We start from the raw sequence: 20,506 nt of genomic DNA, 5'->3' as shown, positions 1-20,506 counted from the left end.
CACACAGCGTGCCCACAACTGCTGCAGTGTTTGTTTGTCAGCTGCTCTTGTTTGTTAGTGCTGGAGTTCACTGCTCCGCTCCACTAACATTATCGTGTTTTTCCATTATTTTAGCGGTAGTCACGCTGAGCCATGACTCGAGTCGAGCTGGCATGCTGTGAGTGTTTTTCCATTACACAGCACGGTTATAAAGTAAGTTGTTTACCTGTTGGAGGTGTGCTGGTCATCTGCAGCTCTTCATCATACATCATCATCACTGTGGCTGTTTCTGCTTGTACTATTCTTCCCTGCATTATTTCTAACTGATCCACTGAACAAAGAGCTCCAAGAATCTCCAAATCTTCTTGCGTAGAACTGTTTGTATTAAAGAATAGCGCTGCTAACAAAGCTCCGCTAATTTAAAAGCTTTAATATGTAGCAGTAAAAGCAGGAAATGTTCTCATCAGCAGTAACTTTACATGACAGACATGGCTGCCCCTCGCTAGGCTTCCTGAACCTGGCCAGTCAGCACAGAGTGGGCTCATCAGGAGAGGGGCCTTAAAGAGTCAGGAGATAAAACAGCCTGTTTCAGACAGAGGCTTAACTGAGGGGATGCTTAAAGGGCCAGTATAAGATAAATAAGGAGTTTTTTGAACGATGAATCGTGTAAAGATATTCCAATAGAGCCCCAGAATATAAATGTAGAGCTGGAAATTAACAAGATATGTCCTCTTTAAGTTCATTTTGGAATTATATTCGTCATATATATTTTTTATTATATTCTTTTCATATTGCTACAGAACTGGAATATGTTTTGTGGTTATATTTGTGGCCATTAAAGTATATTAAAATGAGAATTGGGATTTTGGGTCACTTCCAGTCATTGTATTAATGGCTTTCAAAGCCAGCTCAGATGTCTGTCACATCACTTTAACTGCTGTCACATAGCAAAGTGGTTGTAAAAAAGGATTATGCTTATTATGCTTATTTATCAGATTTTCTTTCAGGCCAGCACTGCTTTGTCACAGGACTTGTAGTCACCCACTCTTGAACTGATTGATGCATTTGTCAGAAAAAAAAGAGGTGCTGGGTGTTAAAATTCAAAACTGCTGACCATATAATCACAGGTATATTGACTGGACTTAAGAGTTACATGTATAAATGTTAAAATAGTAGCCTACTATTCTACACATATACTGTATATCTAAAAGTTAACTGCTGTGTTCACATATATTACTGATGTAAACGAACATTTTACAGCATCAGAAAGCATTATTAACTTAGAGTGATAGCGTGTTCTAGTCCTGTATTTTGAGTTTAGGCAATGGGGCGACCATGTTGTTTATATCTGAATCACAGATTATGCCTTTAAAGCCTGCCGCGATGCTTTCATGATCGAGGTTAGGGTTTGTTGGCCCTAAGGCAAACTTAAAATGGAGTGCCTAAATTATTTATATTACAAAAAGCACACCCTGTGGTGGGCTGTTGGGGAAAAGGTTGCAAACGCAGAGGTGTAAACCCTCATCTCGCATTCCCAATGGGACAGCAGCATATTTCTTCTCAGTTTCATCAGACACAGATTGAAATCAACACGTCATCACAGATCATTTTTTAATGCTGAGACCTCAAAGCCATAAGGCTCGGAGAGGGCCGTTTCCTCTTTAATTTGGTCCGAGAGCCTACATAGCTGTGACTGAGCAGACAGCTTGATGTTTGAAACCAACACAATGCCTCCAGGTCATAATTCTACTGTGGCGGCTTGTTTCTCATGTTGAGAGGAATTCCTGACACATTGAAGTGGTTATGGAGGCAGAATTGAAAGGCAATAACACTAAAAAATATGGTTTTAGCACTGGCCTCCCAATATTTTAAGATGATTTATTGGCCAGGATTTAAGCAAACAACAGTGGTGTAGAGAAAGCCCCTCCTGAATACATTTATACCTTTTATGTACCTTCTGAAGTTCTGATTTAACCTTTTTGTCTCCCAATCACTTTCCAACAACTGTTCATGAAGTCTCAGAAATGTTGCTAAAAGGATGTACAAGTGAAAGAATACCAAGATTGAACGTGTACAGTATCAACATGCGTAATGTGAAATTAAGATTTTGTTTTTGAATTTAGCTGATGTCTCTGTCCACCATATTAATTGGACAGAGATACCATTTTCCATGCTCTATGTAACTTTGTCTACATCTTCTCTAAATGACTTTTTGGGGTCATGTGGGGCATAGTCTACACGATGTTAAGCTGCTTTTAATTGTATTACGCACTCTTACCTGTGTAATGAGAGACCGTCAGATGCTCCCGAAGATGTTCTTCCAGTAATTGGAGGATTAGGACGTATCATCGCATGTTAATTAAGATAAGCTAATGCAGACACAATGTTTAAGAAAACGGCCAAGCAGACACACCGCCTATCTCTAAGCACTAATCATCCGCGTTTACATAGAACTAATTATCTTATCTGAGCTGTCTTTGTTGGTCGACATCCTGGAGCCTTTTCTGTGCAAGATTCCAAATGGGACAGCGATGAACAAGAGAGAAGTTGTTTAACTCAGGGTTGATCTGTTTCAAACATGCTGTCCCCAAGTGAAGTCATGCTGTGGATGTGAGCTATGGAAAAGAAAACATGTAGAGCCTCACACAATCTCCTGTTCCGGAAAATGAGCTAGTCTTGTCGCTTGAAAGAGTGCTGTCTGTGGGGTTGAGCACAACGGCGGGTTAAGGATGTTCATTCAGATAGATGATCTGTGAAATAAGCAACCATAAAATGCTTTAACAGCGTACATCCATTTGGATTTACGGCATCAACCTTGGTTATTATGTGCAGGCCCTGTGGTTTAAAGCATCTTATTTGTGCAGAATGGGGCTTGACTCCCATAAAACAGTACATGTATCAAGATAAATCTTTCTCACCCACTTTGAGAAATACCATTTGTGCCAGGTGTATCTTGGTAGCCCTCTGACCTTCTGTTGTTTTCAACAAGCAGAAAAATGCCCCAGCTTGTCTCAGAGCGCTGGGTGATATGTTGCTCCCTGTGCACCGTGCCCCACTGGTCCTCCTGGGCCGATATATCTAAATGACATGGTTGGGTACTCACCTCATGCTGCTGAAGGGCTTCACTAGCTACTGTAGTTGTTTATTGCCTTTGGGTTTTGAGTCATGGCTGATATATCTTTTTAGTGCATATGTTTATACTGTAGTGTGTGTGTGTGTGTTTATATCAGCTGTTAGGATCCACCTGTAGGACACCTCCACATAGCCCATATAAGTTAAACAGTTAATAGCCATTTTGTCTTTTCCATAGACCTCCATTGTTGTCCGTACAACAACACATAAATGAGCCACACTGTAGCACTGGGTGACATGTTCCTTCATTACCATGAACATAGGCACCGAGTCAGTCCCACATACACTGTCCTGCTGCTGCCATAAATACTAACTAAAGCACCAAATGTGTTCAAATCCTCAGAGCTGAAAATGCCCCAAGAAATACACTGTTAAGAAACATTTGCTAGAAACTACAGTGTCCAGCTGTTTTAAGATATGAATAAGGAAACTACACTTATCTTTTACGAAACACTATTAAAGACTATTTGTTCAAAATCTATCCATGGGTTTTGTTGACTACAGAATCAAGCCAGCCTTATTCTAAAGCAGTGGTTCCACATTTTGCGAAATACGCTTATTCACTTAGTTGACATGGTCAGTGCTATTGTCTCTGTCTGTCTGTTAAATATGGCGCTACAGCCAGCAGCCGATTAGCTTAGGTTAATATAAAGACTGGAAACAGCTAGCCAGGCTCTGTCCAAAGGTAACTAAATCTGCCTATAAGCACCTCTACAGCTTACTAATTAAGATGTTATATCTTGTTTGTTGAATCCGTATCCGTAATCAATCATCTTGCGCTCTGGGAGACAGTGATCACCATTTTCACCATTTTCAGTCTTTTTTGTCATTTTGGAGAGAAAATAATCGACACATTAATCAATTAAATTAATCATTAATTGCAGCCCTACTGGTAAGTGGATATTTTTCTAATTTTCAGCAGAGCTAGACTAGCTGTTTCCCCCTGTTCTCAGTCTTTTTTTCTGAGCTAGCTAACCAGCTGCTGTAGCTTCATATTTAACAGACACATATGAAAGTGCTGTATTGATCTTCTCATCTAACTACTGGCAAAAGAGTCAATAAGCCATGGATGTATTAATAAGTGCTCTCCCCAAAATGTGGAACCATTCCTTTAAGGTTAAAATTAGGTTAAGGTTGGGGCAAGGGGCTACTGTAGGCTGTAAAGTAGTAAATAGAGCCCTTACAAAGATAGTGAGACAAGTTATTGTGTGTGTGAACATTTGTGTGTGTGTTTGTGTACTCTAGTGTTTGTCTTCCCACTGTGGCGCACTGGTCAGGTGGGAGACTTTGTTTACAAGACACAGATTTGGCACAAGGGTTTCGTTTATGAACAATGTTGTCATTGGTTCCCTGCGGCTCCATCTGTAAAAATTGGTCAGACCGGAATGACAAGCTGACCTTGTCAGCTGCTCCTTCGTTCCTCTGCTACAGTGTGTTTAGTAGCTGTGAAACTACTGTGAACTGATTTAAAAATGAATTCAAAGGAAGCAACATAAATCAAGCAGCGAATAATCATTTGGAAATTGCAAATACAGACCCGGCACATTAGGACCACAGGGAGCACAGCCAACCATTAGTGAGAGTTTGTTGGTCTCACATCATCAATTTAATTAAAAATCCATTTAAGATGGAGGCCTGGGGAAGGTTTTTTTCTTTTCTTTCAGGGAAGTCAAGACTTCAAGGCCAACAAAAATAAGTGTTGAGTTTCCATCTTCCAAGAATGGAAGTGAATACAATCATTAAAATCTCCAGTGCCACGTCCCAGCAGGTGTGAACATGCGTCTAAAACCAGAGCCCAAGGGGGCAGAGACGGTGGGTCTTTAATGGGCTGGTGTTCTGTTCCAACATGAGGAAGCTGAAGCCAACAACGATGGTCATGGAAAGAAAGTCACAGTGGTGTTTTAATTGAACAGGGCCCCCCATCAATCATGCCCCTTGTGGCTGACAGTTAAATCCTCCCAGACCTACAGCGGCTCTCCTCACCCTTCACAGTCCACAGGCTGAGCACAGCAGCAGCCACGGTCCCAGTGCACAGCACATGCTGCACATGGATCCCGCTTCAATCCCCTGCAGCCACCGATAGAGCCACAGAAGCAGGAAATTCACATAGGAGACGGTATTGCATCGCAGGAAAAAAAGGAAATCAGGACAGACAAGAAACAGAGACAAAGAGGTGAGTTTTCTGTGTGTGTGTGTGAAAGTGAATGTGAGTGTGAGTGTGTGTGCATGCAAGTATCTGAAAGCAATACCAACAGCTCATTTTCACAGACACTTCAAAAGTAAAATGGCTATTCTTTGAAACTCAGTTTCTTAAAAATAAAAAAAAATAAAACACCAGAAAATATTTGTTCCTCTTATGTTTGTACGGTAAATATGGCGCTAAATCCTGACTCTGTATAAAGGTAACAAAGTTCACCTACCAGAACTGCTCATTGATTAACACATTATATCTTGAGACTTCAGGAAGTTTTTGAGCCCAGCTAAGAAATAGCATATAACCCACAGTAAAACCACAATGTGACATTTTGACACTTTGTTTTTTGTACAGTTTAGACAAACGAGATAGCAAGTGTTCATTTGTAAGCTTTAGAGGTGCTCGCAAGTGGATTTTGTCACCCTTGGACAGAGCTAGGCTAGCTGTTACCCTCTATTTCTAGTCTGTGTGCTAAGCTAAGCTAACAGTCATGTGAGTGGTATCAATCTTCCTCTAACTCTCAGCAAATACGTGTATTCCCCAAAATCTTGAACCATTCCTTTACTTATCTTTAACCCTCATATGGCTTGTCATCTCTCTATTAGTACCTCATTTATTGATTTTTTTGTTGTTAATTCAATGTTCTGGCTCAGCATGTAGTGGATCAATAGCAGCACCATAGAAGCATAAAAAGGAGTCAGTCAACAAGCTGCTTGAACTAATTAAATAAAAGTAGAAAAGCCACTAAACTTTAGTACAGGTGTCTAGACGTTCAATGCTGACATGACCAAGCCGATCTAAACGGCATTCCTAATTACACCCAAGGTAGTGCTACCATTTGCTGAAGTATCTTTCATCTCCCCTCTTCCAAGCTAATATTGTGAGCGTTGCTGATTAACAATCTGATCCACACTGCAGCAACAGTTAACATAATGTGAACATTTCTCTGCTTGATGGAAAATAATAACACAAAAACACAATCAGCCAACACCACTGTGATGATAATAATGTTCACCGAGCAAAATGCAATTTTTCAGCCGACTGCCTTTGTTTAGGAAGTTTTCAGAGATGATTATTATTTGTGCAATTATCTGAATAATAAAAGATCCATTTCCAAAAAGAAAACATTTCCCACCTTGCCTGTAATTATCCCCCTTTGTATCCACATGCTCCCCGAGAGATGGCGAGCACATTACATCCCAGTTAGTCCATCAGTATGCTCTCCTGGAGGCTATGGGACAGAGGTTAATGAGACCTTAATTGGCATTTTCTTCAAAGCTCACAAAACTGTAAACTGGGGGGTGGCAGAGGAAATGTCACATTACCATGTTGTTCAGGCATTTAGTTTAAAAGCCCTTCCATACACTACAGTAGTTGCCATGTAAGGACCGTATTCTAATAAATGAGATGAGAGTATTAATGGCCACTGGTTTCTTCCACTGGTCATCATTAAAGGGGTATTGTCATGTGTTTAATTAGCTCACCTTGCTCATTCCTCAGTTAACTTTAACAAAGCGGCACAATTCTCCCTTAGGATATGAGAAATGAAAGGCCTTATGATGCTGCGGTCAATAAAAGCTGATACACGCTCTTGACATTGTTGTGTATTCCTTAAATGTTATGAAAATACAATATACAGAGCAATACAATATGTAGGAGACTGTTCAGTATATACATAACAGGTCCTCTGCCGTGTTAAGGAGGATGAGAATGAACCGGGAAGTTGTGCCTTTTTTTCCCCAACTACATGCAGGAGTTTCTCTTGGCTTGCTTCGGCCTTTCCAGAACTCTTCCAAAGAGTGAGGATGTGGCATAAGAAATTAATATCCAAAATGTTACAAAACTTCCAAAACCATTTAATGTGCACAAACATTTGGAACATCTATCTACTCATGTTACTGTTGGTTTTAAAATTTACATGTTGTCTGGATATCACAGGTCATAGTTACTGCTGATCAGTTCAGGGATCATTACTTGATTCTATCTAAACCCTGTAATAATAAAATGATGATAAAAAGGTAATCATCTGATAAACAAATGAAACGAAAAGAACCACCTGATGTCCTCATTCATTGACATATTTTTCATTAGTGATTCACCGTCAGTCACTTGTGGCATTGTGACAGTCCTCTTGAATTTTATGACCCTTTGGCAGTTTGGGGTGATTCTGAAGTAAATGTCTTTCTCTTTCACCGACCTAGGGTCAAGTTTATATCCAGACCCACTTTCCTCTGAAAGGCATAAGGGTGAGTTTGTTACAAGTGCACACAGTATATTATGCCACCTCTTTTAAAGCACTGTCATTTAATCTTTCCATGTAATTGCGCAACTCCTTGGAGTCTCCCATCTCTACGTCTTGGCACACCCACTTAATGTCCTGGCTGTGGCTTCCAGTCAGTGTGTTCACAGTGGGGTAGCTATTGTCTGAGGGGATGGTGGTGAATGTGGTGAACTTGACTCGCTTCCTCTTGGTGGTGGGTGAGTCTCCTTTGCTTTCCTTGGTTATGCAGCTTGTGTCCGCTGCCCGGTGCACTTGGCCTTGCACGTTCTTCTGGGCCGAGCCTCCGTTCAGCAAGTGGCTGCCTTCCTCGAGCCCGCTGCTCGAGTCCATCATGGAGGTTTGTTCCTCCTGCTGGGGTGACAAGCTGATTTGGCTCTCTAGCAGCTCTGCCTCATTCCCCAGCCACACCCAGTCGTGGGCATGGTTCATGTTCTCTTGGCCCTCAATGGAGAACTCCTTGTGGCGGTATTTGAGGGTATAGGAAATGCAGTTTATGAGGAACACCAGGATAGCGAGGCAGAAGACCCCCAGCAGGGCGTACATGCCGATCTCCAGGTCTGTGAGTCCACGAGCAGTCTGAATGAGGTCATCGTCCATGTTGCGGCCACGGGGAAGGTCCACTTGGGCAGGAAAGTCGGCAAAGTCGATTGGTATGTTCTGGCTACCATCGTCTGAAAGTTTATCCCCATTGGGTCTGCGCATTATTGCACTTCTAGTGGTGGTGGCCCTCCTCAACACCCCGTCCTCCATGTCGGAGATGGAGCTGCCATAGTAGTGGGTGTCAAGGTTGGTCCTGTCCTGGGAGGGGGATAGCCTACCCCTGTTCTCCACATCCTCTCCATCGGGACCGTAATCGCTGCTCCCTCCCCTTGAGCTGTCACTATAACCAAACTTCACCCTGATGTTACAGTTCCCTGCTGCCAGGATGCTGCGGCGCTTGAACTTCTGGCAGATCTCGCAAACAGTCATCTCCACTCTGACCAGCAAGCCTTGGCCCTCCGCCTCCGTCACAATGACAGGCCATTTCCACGAGGGGTCCTGCTGCACTGTCACTATATCCTCGTCCAGGGAGGTGGCTGTCAGGACAAAAAAGTCGGGATTGTACAGGTCTAGAGGAGCTACAGAGCCGTCGCTGAACTGTAGCCAGGCGCTGATCAAAGCCTCCTGCGAAAATACACACACACAAAACAAAATGTAAGAAGAGAGAGTAAGAATAAGAGAAAATAAATAGTGAGGGACACAAAGACATATTGTGCTTTGGTATTACAAAGCAATTGAACTTATAGTATAAAAATACTGCATCTAGCCTCATTTAGCAGAAACAGACTGTAACGGATAATTTTGTTTTCAGTGTATTAGCGCTGAGATTATTATGAAAGGCTTCTTTGCTGGGTAGTTAGAGCATCAACCAGATGTTCAGGTACTCTCAGGTAATCCTCTTTCCTGTTGTCACTGGCTGTTACTTTCAGGATGATAGTGAATTAGTAAAAATGATACTGATTGTTTGCATTCAATGTCTATTTTGTCAATGCACCACAGAGACTTACAGTATATTGGAGCTTTCGAATGGTGGGACGTAAGTTGAATACAAGCTCACTAAGTCACATGGTTTCACTAACTCAGCAGCTATTCTCTCTAAGCTAAGGAGGATACAGATTAAAAAGATAGGCAGAAAAGATCAAACAATAACATTAAACATTGTTCATGTGACTGAGGATTTGCCATACATGGGCATCTTAAGGCCTGCTCCTACTGCAGTTTCACAATTTGCCTTTTTTTGCCGCCGAAGGACAAATCCCCAGAGGCGTACAAGTAGATCCCCACGGTGGTCTGTCCATGTGGTCTTTCCTAATTACTGACTCCAGAGGACTTAGAGTGCAGTGCTGCCTGCTTATCTTCACACTTTGCGTGTGGAGATAGGGCAGATAAATGGCCGTCCCCTCTTTCCACAGTTGGAGGAGAGTGAAGAGTAACGCAAAGGAGCAGTTTGGAGAACGAGTGACAGGGCTTGATAGGCAGATCAAAGAGGCCACAACGAGGGTAGCTACAGCAAATGAGAAAGGGAGGCAAAATATGATAGGAGGGCCAAGTTTGGGCTGTAAGTCAAATTTTGGTACAGAAGCTGTGGTGTTGCTTTTACATGCTCTGAGATTAAGCTCCCGTTTCTATTAGCTGCCCAAGGAAACACATTCTGTCACACTCTGGCTTTCAAGCCTCGGAGTTAAGAGGGTTAGGGATGGTGTGGAACAAACAAATAGACACATGTACATGAGCACATGCACACTCACGGCTCTCTTTGATTGTAAAATTGCTCATTCAAGGGCCCTGTTAGTGTGAAATGGAATCTGGAAGTAAGTCTTTTGTTTTGGAAAGCACAATAATCAAGACTGCAGAATGCACATTTTTGGCTTCAGCAGATATATAAAATTCTGTCTTTTATCAAACTGCAATCAAATCAATGAAGAATAATTTAACAGACTAATGCTTTGAGGCAATAATTAATGGTGTTAAATGAATAGACATCACTCTGTCTTAATCACACCTAGCTAAATAGTGTTTGTAAATAATTGGTGGTGTGGTTTTATTCTATTTTCATATAACTGTGATGGCATAGTGAGAGATGAGCAATAAAATAAGGCTCACTTCACACTTTATTTCAGGTCTATTATATATATTACAGTGTCCCGACCTGTTTTGGGCTCTGCAGAACCTCCTGTGTGGTCGTGGTAGCCAGAATGGCTCTGTTGCTTCCTGGACTGAGCTGGAGACTCATGGAGAGGCCCGTGACCAGCTGGACCCCCAACTCTGTGATGGTCACTTTGTCATCCACCACTGTGATAGTCTTCTCTGCCAGGATTGAGTCTGACAAAGGAGACAACACCTAGGAGGTGCAAAAGACAGGGAAGGAAACACATTTCAGATTACAAGTGCAATACTAAAGGAATTTTAAAAGGAAAAGATGATTAATTAAATTTGCTTGCACTAATTTAGTTTCAAATTTTATGATTGTTGAACAATAATCTGTGACATTCTGGTAAGATAAATTACAGATGCAACTCTGTATAAAAGTGTCTCAGTCTATTCTATAGCCTTTATAAAAGCTTTTCATTTCCTGCTCTAGACACCCCGGGTTGGAGAGGTCTTTCCCAGGAGAAATCAGCAACGAAAGCAACTAAAGCTGAACAGAGAAAGGAGCACTACCTATAGAAACTCAAACTTCATCAACAGAAAAGCTGAAAGCAGTAATAAGTCACCACTGGTCACACCGCTTGATTGACAAGTGAAGTGGAATGCAAAAACATCACATCAATGAGCACTTAGCAGTGAAGATGTCACAGACTTGAAAAAGCAGATTACCACAAGTTATAGGTGATTTAAGAAAATGTCTTTGCAAGTGTTTCATCTAACATAAAAGGCTCACAAGCCCCTGCGCAATATGCAAAACGATACACAAAACCTACTTTTTATTTTATCCGTTTTCTCAGGCTGTGTAGATCAAACAACAGCTCTACTTGGCTGCCATCCAACCCCCATATCTCCTGTAGGTAAGAATCCATTCCCTTTGATTAATACTGGTAATCCAGAAGAGAAGCACACTTTAACCCCAAAACAGAGGCAGGAAGTCATACTGTGTTTATGATGAATGCCATCCAAAGTACAGAGTGACTTTATGCATATCCTTATAAAGGTCTCCTCATGCATCAGTCTGCATCGTGCGTGGCACAGGTAGTCACAGCCGTCAGACCTTTGCACTTGTCATGTTTTCCGGTTTTTGCTTGTTTCATCAAAGCTTGGGTTTTTTTTGCGAATGTGAAGACACGTCTGCACACAGACAGATGAGTCCTCAGATGCCAGGGAACGGATCCCACTCACACAGATGTCATTAGGAGACTGATATTCATCCAGTTAGCCTAAAGAGCCCAACAAACAAAAGGCAGAGGGGGAGAACCCACTCACTGTCGCCAGCTGCTGAGAGCCCACAATACAGGCTGTGACACACCAGCAAGCACCTGCCTGTACTAGACAAAAGGAGGTACTAGTCGAACCGTAGCATCGACAGCGGCATCTGTTATTGTCCCTGGAATACATAATATGTTCATGTTCCTACCGTGTATTATTCACCTTTCACAGGTTTGTTCTAGCATGCATTTATGTTGACAAAAAGATGCACAACAGTGAAGTTCAGAATTGTGTACTACATGGTGATTTTATTTATGCAAGACAATATATGGTTTCAATATTCAAGTAATTGAAATGTTTCCAATTTGATGATACTATAACAGTAATAAAATCGTTACCACAATAGTTTTGAGTAACTAGAGTAATTACACAAAACAGACCTTTGCCAAGATCATTGGCAACCTCCACTGCCCTCTGCACTGCATTTTACATTGTGTGTCATCAGATTCGGGGGGAAATATGCAGGATAACTTTGCAACACCAGAGCGGAAGCAGGCACTGATCTTCTGGCACAAACATGACTAAAGCATTAAAAGATTCTCATGATGGCAGATGGTGGAATGAGTGAATGCATATTCATTGTTATGAAGAGCTGTTTCCAGATCCTTCTCCATGTTTTTACAAAGCACTAGCGGGGGAAGGAAGAAGGACAAGTAGCTAAGACCATCACTGAGACAGGGAACAACAGGATTCATGGGAAATAAAGTTAATTTGGGAAGCACTGGAACGAGTAGCATCCACATGTGAAGAGCCACTATAACTCAATTGAACATTCAGATTACTTAACAAATGTACTGGCATTGGACAAAGGCTACCAACTATTGTCTTTTTTTTTACACCTGCCTATTGAAGAAAGAATAGTTCTGGTTTACTGCAACTGGTTTTTGTGGTTTCTACCATCGTTAGTAATACCACTTTACTCACCAAGTAGTTGCTAAGATTGTGAATATAACAACATCACTACAATGAAGTTCGACGGAGCAAAAATACAAGAGGTCAGACAAACAGACAAACAAGCCAAATAAGTCAATCTAAAGCACTGATGTCTGCAATAGTCCCACATTGCACAGGAAAACAAGTACAATGGGTCAAAGTTGAATAAGGAACAATGTGCGGTTTGAGTAATAATTTTACATCTGACCTTTGTTTTCTCTGTGAAATAATTTTGGCTAACCTGCATTTATTTGTAAGATCTGTCAAACTGACTGACTGCTCTTTCTTTGTGTTACCTTCTTATGTGTGATTTTGCCAAGTTCCTGGCTCACTAATAGAAATGATTGTCAAAAGTATGAAAGCAAGATCCAAGTTATAATCAAATGGAATTATCCTTTAATAATTCTTTCACATTTTTAAATGTTACACATCAGGGGCCATATTCACAAAACATCTTAAAGCTAAAGGTAGCTCCTGACTGGCTGAGTTAGGAAAATCTCCTCAGTCAGTCCTAACTTTAAGACTCCTACGTTTTTATTTTTCAAAACATTTCAGCACTAAAAACAGCTGCTCAGTCTGTGAGAAGTCTAGAGGACTCCTATTGTAAGTCACTAAGACAGCTGCTGCAGTCTATCGATTCATCAATATAATTTAATTTGTTCCTTGCTCCATTGATTAATGTTTTATTCCACATTCACTGACACAGTCTGATCAACTGTCAGCCAGTCATTGTAGACATAGTGAGTAAGTAAGTCATCCATAGCAACAGGGTCAACCGTGACCCCTCTGTCAGCTTAGGAGTTCCTTCAGTTCCTCAGTAAAAGTTGTGAGAAGGTCTGAAGAGGAAACTCTTAGCAAGGAACTTTTAGCACCATTTGGGAAGACTCATAGCGGTAAGAAAAGATACTTGTGAATAAGGCCCCAGATCCTTTAAGTAGCGCCCCATTAAAGCACATGGCCTACCTGGATAGTGGTCATTCCCATGTCAAGTCCCACCAGTATCTTTCTGTCCAGCAGCTGTGCAATCTGTGGGTCTTCTACCTTCAAGAAATCCCACACCAGCTCTGTGATGTCCACCTGCCAATCAGTGCCCAACATGAAGCTCGTCTGGCCTCGAGGATCAGGTGACTCGGCTACAAAATGGGTCAGGACTCTGACCATGGCGTGCTGGTACTGCAGAGTGCAGCTTCGTCCACGTCTGTCTTCGTCATCCTCGTCCTCGCTGTCCCGTGTGGACCTGGTGATTACAAAAGAAGACTGAGAGTCTGCAGCCATTATGGCGGCTTTCTGGGACTGTACTTGCACACATGTTCACAACCGATATGCTAACATGATCAATGGTTGTTGAGACAGTTAACTCAAACCCACAAATAGCAAGTTACTGTGGAAAGTAAAGGGCCTTATTGCATGTGCTTTATGGTTATAGCTACAGTATAGTCTAAATATGACAGTCGCAAACTAAAATAATTGTGACACATACTGTATATGCTAATATAGTTAGAGATGAGAAGAAAAAAAATCTGTTCCACTCTGCATTGATTTGTGGTTTGTGGTATTTTCAGCACCATTTTAACTTTAACCGATCTCTGTCAAATGTACACACACAGCAGCATAACTCATACAGGGATGTTTACCCATAAAGACTCAATGTTGTTATTAAACCACTAAGAGAGGATCAATCCAGTGTATGGCTATCATTTTTCTTCCTCAGTGTCTCTCCATGCTGGAGCACCCGGTCTGGATTGTGAATGTGCATACACCTCCTTACTGCTTTACTTAATAGCTTCCCTGATTGCTCCGTTGCAGGCAAATCTAATTTTATTACTTTAGGCAACAAATCAGCCAACAGAGGCTCAGCTCCTTCTCACCAGGAAAATTGCTTTGAGTATGACAAACTAGATTTAAATGGTTACAATATAGCTGCAATATCATTACATTTTGTCCATAAGAGTTTTTTGTATTTTGCTTCGACAAACAACTTTATAAAAACAACAGATAAAGTGTGCTGAGATGTTGAGAACGCAATGTTTGAACGGTTGATCTGGGAGAATAAATGCTCTTCAGTCTTACACTGCGGCACAGTTGGGACACTTGCAAATTACTAATCATATATTGTAGTGTACACCCACCTCTCTGTCACTGTCATTTGTTCTTTTGTCTCTCTTTCTGTCTCAATAACACATACACGCAAGAAGAAGTTGAGATCATGATAAAGGGGGGTTGGGGAGGAATTAGTCTTTTAAACTGTTTTTTCTTGCGATTATCCGCTCTGCTTGTCTCCTGTCTGAATCCCCTGAGAAATCCGACTGCATGCGAAACCGTGGGAATAAAGATGTTGCACGCTCTGGAGAAAAGCCGAGAGTACAGTGAGATTTGGAGTTAAGGGCTTAAAACCTCACTGGCAGGACCAATTTCACATGCAACTGAATGTCAGCCATTCACAGAAGAAATCACTCCACTGTGGAAAATGGAGGGTCACTGTGACAAATGATTCAGCATTCAACAAGGTTCAAGAGGCCAAGTGACAACACTCATTTCAAACTGTAAATGTGTTTTGAACACTGACATCAAGTGGCTTTGAATTTCAGCTAAACTGAGGTGTCCTCGCTAATATAAATATATATTTTACTTTTTATTGTATGTTGTGATCTTAGTACTAATGCTGGCTTGCCCAAGTCCGGCAAAATACTGACTATTACCCCAAGAGAAACAAGATAATGACAGACTTTGCATGTTTGTTGCATGCTGCAAAATATAATTTGGGACCAAGTATCCATGTGGTCTGGTTTCTTATTAAGAAAAATAAATCCTTATTCAGTTTATGAACCATAGCATGGCTAAATTGAGTGTAAATGTAGTAGAAGTGGGAGCAGATCACAGAAAGGAGAAATGATCAAATATTAGTCTTGTCTCGGTTCCAGTCTTGTGATTACATACATTTTTTAACACTGGTTTACAAATGCTTAAACATTAGCTTAAAATAGCAGAACGCTTGTCTCTAAACAGGCCCTGCATGACACATTTATTGCATATTCATGAGTGCTAACTTCCCCACTTATGACTTTTACATCATTTTCACACAGAGGTGGAATACTGTGCCAAATTTACAGGCAAGGATGTTATTTGAGTTTTATTCAAGTCATTACTTTCTATTAGTTTTTTTCAAATGCATGAAACCTCACCACTGGGTTACCTTAGTCCACCACAGCTAATTAAAGGCCAATCTTTGAATTCACATAAAAAAACAAAAGAACTACCAGCTGCATAAAATATCGCCCTTGCTCAGATACATTGTTCTTTTTCCAAAACAGAATAACAAGGTTTGTGATTCATGAATTTGTGATCAAACATTAATTTTCCTTTCCTTTCATACATTTCTTTTCTCCATTTTCTCGATACTTTCTCTCCACTCATTTAAATATTATACGCAGAGGAGAAAACGTCTGTCAGTGATTCCGATCACCATCTTCTAATTATTCCAGTGACAGTAATTGAAAGTTCCTCACCGATGCTTGCCTTGGTTAACTCCTTATTGTGATTGTTTTGGGTGTAAACAGAATTTGTTTTTTGACATTCACAGTCAATAATTGACAAATGACACTGATGTTACCGGAGTATCTACTGACATATTGACTGACTCAGTGTTTAAACAGTATATTTATGGAGACACTTATACATGCAGGTATTAGTCAGATGTAATGGATTCAGGAGTAAACAAGCTGATAGTGAAGTCCAACCCTTTTAGCTCCGGTATAAATCTGCTCCGCCAGTGCTTGTGCAGCCATCTCAAAATCTAATCTAAGGTTAATCTAATAAACAAATCACACTCAGTGCCGAGAACAACCTGCTTCACAAAGCAATTTTTCTTTCCGCTTCATTCACTTTCAAGCCCAGTTCTGACTTCAGAGGAGATGCTGCATATTTAAGTGTGTGTCATGCTTATTTTTGTTTTTGCATTTTATTTTCTGCTACAATAACATGACGAAGGTCATTTGGACAGAAATAGGCAGTGCTGCTTCTATATATACAGAAGCAACTCTATCTGACAACGCTTGATTGTTGTTTACTGTTTGAATCTTGCAGGGAATTCAAATACAGCTGTGTGTTTTACAGTAGAAAGAGAACTCTCACGCGGCCTGTCTTAAAGTGCACCGTGGATAAAGAAAAGAAATAAAAAATAACTGTACGATGCAAATGTATAAAACACTATAAAATAAAGCAGAAAAAGAAGCTCAATATAGGCTACATGGCTTGAAAAAAGTGTTAAAGGAGTGGTGCATGCCTGAGTGCTACGCCTACACTGAAGTTTGGTGTCTGCGAAGGCTTATCTTGTCCCTGTTTTGACAGGGCTTACGGAGGGAAGAGGTGAGGCATACAGGCAGTATCAGTCAAACACTGTGTGAGAAGTACTTCTGCAGCTATCCCACTAACAGGCCTGTTGTCTCTTTATTTCTCTCTCTACCCCTCAGTGTGGCCATGACTTGCCAGCCTGGCTCATAGAGGAAGGTCCTGGCTTATGGACAGTGAACCAATGCCTGCTCTCACCAACAGGCATAGTGCTACTTTGCAAGGTCACGCCTGTTATCCCCTGATAAACACAGACGGGCCGAAGACAGAAAAAAAAACAAAGCTCTGTGCAGCTCATCAGCAGTGGTGCTGGCATCAACAGTCACAACACAACTCTGCTGTCCCCGCTGATAAAGGCATACCAGCGCGCAGCTGGGAGAGCAACATTCTCGTCAAGCCATGGTATTAGTCGGATGCTGTACCTCTGTCACTCAAAATAAGAAGGGAGCAGGGATAATTAGAGTAACCACACTGGTGCGTGGGGTGAGTCCAAGTCCAAGTCCAACCTCAACACTTTTCCAGAAGTAATTACTGCAGGTAGGCTGATAGCTGCGCCACCAATTGATGGATTTCAACAATTGCAGAGTAGCACTGCACAGCGGCATTGGCAGAGGTGCTGTTAGTGATGAGGCCTCAGGGGAGAGGTCTAACCTCCAGACAGCTCTAATAATGTTCTGTCCTGCTGACGACTAAGAGGCGCAATGGCAGGCTCAGTCTTAATGGCGAGCTGTATTGCACAGGTCAGCCATTTTGTTATCAGCCTTGACCTATCAGTAGGGCTGAAGCTGGAAAGAGAAAGGTGGAGTGGTGTTCAGTCACATGTCTCATCATTATCTTATCTATGCCTGCCATGATTCAAATCGAGTACATCACCTGGAATAAAGGCTATTCATTACCCTCTTAAACCAAGCTGCTGCAAAGGTGGACAAAATACTCTGACCATGAGTATTTATAAGAAGCAATGATAGGAGAATGTAGAAGCACACAATATTTTTTATAGGGTGAGAAAGTTAATTTCTATAGCTAATCCTAACAAATCCCGAGAAATGTACAAGAAACCAGTGAATAAGCTACGGGACACCTCATAACTGAGTCTATTAAAGGGGCGATGTTTGATGTGGTCAAATGGATTAAAATCTTTATTTTATTTATTTAACTTTTCATTAAGTGAGTGAGCAGGATACACAGACACAAAGCCCTGTAACTAACAGACCCATGCAGTACTGTACCTCTGACTGCTTGCTATGATGGGCACCCTCCACCCTTTGATCTGGCTCAGCTCTGTGTCTGACACCTCAATCTGCAGGGGGAGTCGAGGGATCCACACGTTGAGCTCCAGCTGAGCACTCAGGTATCCGTAGGTGAAGTTCACCGTCATCTTCACCTTGCCCTTCATCTCCTTGCCGTTCACAAAAACGTAGTCGCACCGGTCTGACACCTGCATAGGAGGAGAGGGAAGGTTAAGAGAGATGGCATTTAGGTTGAGCTCCCCAGACGGTTGCACCAGATGACTACACACTGAATTACACGGTGCAATACACTATACAGTGTACACTGTAGGCCAGGCCCTACAAGTTGATTATAAGTCTTTATGCTCCTGAGCTCGCCAATGATACAGCAACTTTGAACAAGATAAAAGGTACTCTATCAGCTCCACACTCAGGAAAAGAGGGAGTAGGGCAGCAAGGACATCTTTGAACCTGAGGGAAAACAGGTCATGGTCTGCCTCTTCTATTATAGTCCTGCCTATGGCTAAAAGAAGAACCAACAGATGGAACCTAGTAAGAGGAGAGCAGTTGTCTCTTGATAAAATGACCAAACTCAAAGTCATCTGTTTCATAAATTGCTTTACAAAAGGAAAGATTGGGCCAATTTTGTGCTATCGAAAGACACAATTCTTTGTAGCTCTGACTCGTTCTCTTTGAAGAAGAGAATGAGTGCTTCTTTTTTTACTTGTTCCAGCATTTGATTAATGCCCAGAGTCCTCTCCCTCCCTCCCCCTTTAAAAGCCTTATGATATGGCCTTTCAAACACTACAAACACATAACATACACAAATACACAAAAATCCAAAGAGGATCTGTTCCAGACTGTGTAGACTGTGTTTGTTGTTTTGGAGCCCCCCACTGACAGTTTGCATACAGCAGTGTTAGACTTACCTCCTTTCTTGTCTAGACAGGATTTTGTTATTCAGCAAGAGATGAATGGCTGTTAATGTGCATCTAACTGAGTTTGAATTGTAATCTTTTGCCATCCTCTTCACACGTTTTGTAAGACGCAATTTCTGTGAATATATTTGTTAATTAGGCATATATTATTAATAAGAGCACAATATCCGTTGATTATATCAGAAAGTAGTATCTTTGCAAATTACTCTTATTCTTGTTTGTATGGTAATATTAGTACTATGATAATGCTATTTTCAATTCATTGTATACTTATTTGGTATTACAGACATATTTACCTTTTTGTTATATTTACATTGTATCTGAAACATATTGTCAAGCGGCAAAATCCGGGGCTAAACAATGAAGCCAATGCAGAAGTGCCAAAATCTGCAGTTTTTCAAATGGCCACATGAGGCCGGCTCCAAAAGCAAGTCAATCCCCATAGACCCCCATTTTAGAACAAAGAGCTCTAAAAATGCCCAACTTTACAGCAGAAATAAACATGTTTACAGCTTGGTACAAAAAACAGTTTTGTCTCTATAGCTAATTTACCCATTCATTAAAACTGTACAAGTTTGAATTTTTATATAGCTCACCCTTTTAAATTTTATTAAGGCTTAAAATTCCGCACATTTAAGGGCATTTTGGCACTTTGAGTGACAGCTGCCGTCACAGACAAGTTGCTGAGCAGTAGGCATAGCCGTAGCCGTCGCTACGTCAGTGTGTTTCCGGTTAATTGTAACATTTCAGTTGCCTAAAAAAAGTCTTGTTCAGTGTTTGGATGTACTAAATGACCCTCTAAAAAGTCAGATGTTCATTTTTTCCTGGTAAGTACATTTTGTTTCAATGGTTTTAAGCCTGTTTTTCGCTGGCAAAAATTAGCCTTAGCATTAGGATTAGCACAGTTAACCATAGACTGTAAATGCACGGTGCTAACCAAGCTAGCAGCGACATTAGCTTCAGCTAGGCCTTCTCATCCAAATATGGTCACTCATGGCTCCAAAAATCCAACATGGTAACAGTCAAAATGCAAACTTGAGACTTCAGAACGGAAGTCCGTGAACCAATGGGTGATGTCACTGTGGCTGTGTGGCTTATTTTTTGCAGTCTTTGCATGCTGTTTGTGCCTTTGATTCAGTAAACCTTCAAAAACAGCCCTCCACTTTTACTGTAGTTATTGAGTGTTTAAAGGGGACTGCATAATCATAATCAGACTGCACTTAACGCTTGGTTTCCAACAGTTTTTTCTACTTTCAGCCTGAGCTGATGTCAGGTCGTGACAGATTTCTTTATAGTCATCTGCTCCACACACAGCATTATTTCTAACTGATCCCTTGAACAAAGAGCTCTAAATGTCTCAATACGTTGTTGTGTCTACTGGTTTTTAGCACCGCTAATTCGATGAGTAACACCTCATTTCCTGTAAATTCTTCACCACAAAAGTCTCCCATTATTTAGTAATTTAAAAGCTTTTAATATGAAGCGGTAAAACAGAAATTTGGTTGGGTTTGCA

The 20,506-nt window shown here is 41.2% G+C and overlaps 1 protein-coding gene and 1 long non-coding RNA gene across 3 annotated transcripts in view; one reads left to right on the top strand and one right to left on the bottom strand.

Annotated features, from left to right (window-relative positions):
- Positions 1-7,492: 7,492 nt before the first annotated feature.
- Positions 7,493-20,506, bottom strand: part of si:dkeyp-14d3.1 (transmembrane protein 132C) — a 118,649-nt gene continuing 105,635 nt past the window's right edge. Inside the window, exons 6-9 of the mRNA XM_042421345.1 lie at positions 18,056-18,264; positions 13,443-13,716; positions 10,276-10,467; positions 7,493-8,750 (exon numbers count right to left, since the gene is read on the bottom strand). Of these exons, the coding sequence (XP_042277279.1) occupies positions 7,581-8,750; positions 10,276-10,467; positions 13,443-13,716; positions 18,056-18,264 (1,845 nt within the window). The 3' untranslated portion in view covers positions 7,493-7,580. The remainder of the gene's footprint in view (positions 8,751-10,275; positions 10,468-13,442; positions 13,717-18,055; positions 18,265-20,506) is intronic.
- Positions 10,375-11,891, top strand: LOC121903930. Of its 2 annotated transcripts, XR_006098137.1 has the most exons (3): positions 10,375-10,474; positions 10,708-10,955; positions 11,072-11,891. It is a non-coding gene; the product is annotated as an uncharacterized LOC121903930 (long non-coding RNA). The 2 variants fall into 2 exon arrangements; XR_006098136.1 differs by having other exon boundaries at positions 10,708-11,891.

The sequence above is a fragment of the Thunnus maccoyii genome, chromosome 9, assembly GCF_910596095.1.
Source record: "Thunnus maccoyii chromosome 9, fThuMac1.1, whole genome shotgun sequence".
Lineage (NCBI taxonomy): Eukaryota > Metazoa > Chordata > Actinopteri > Scombriformes > Scombridae > Thunnus > Thunnus maccoyii.
Note: the sequence above shows the minus strand (reverse complement) of the source record. Positions and strands in the feature narration are given on the sequence as shown.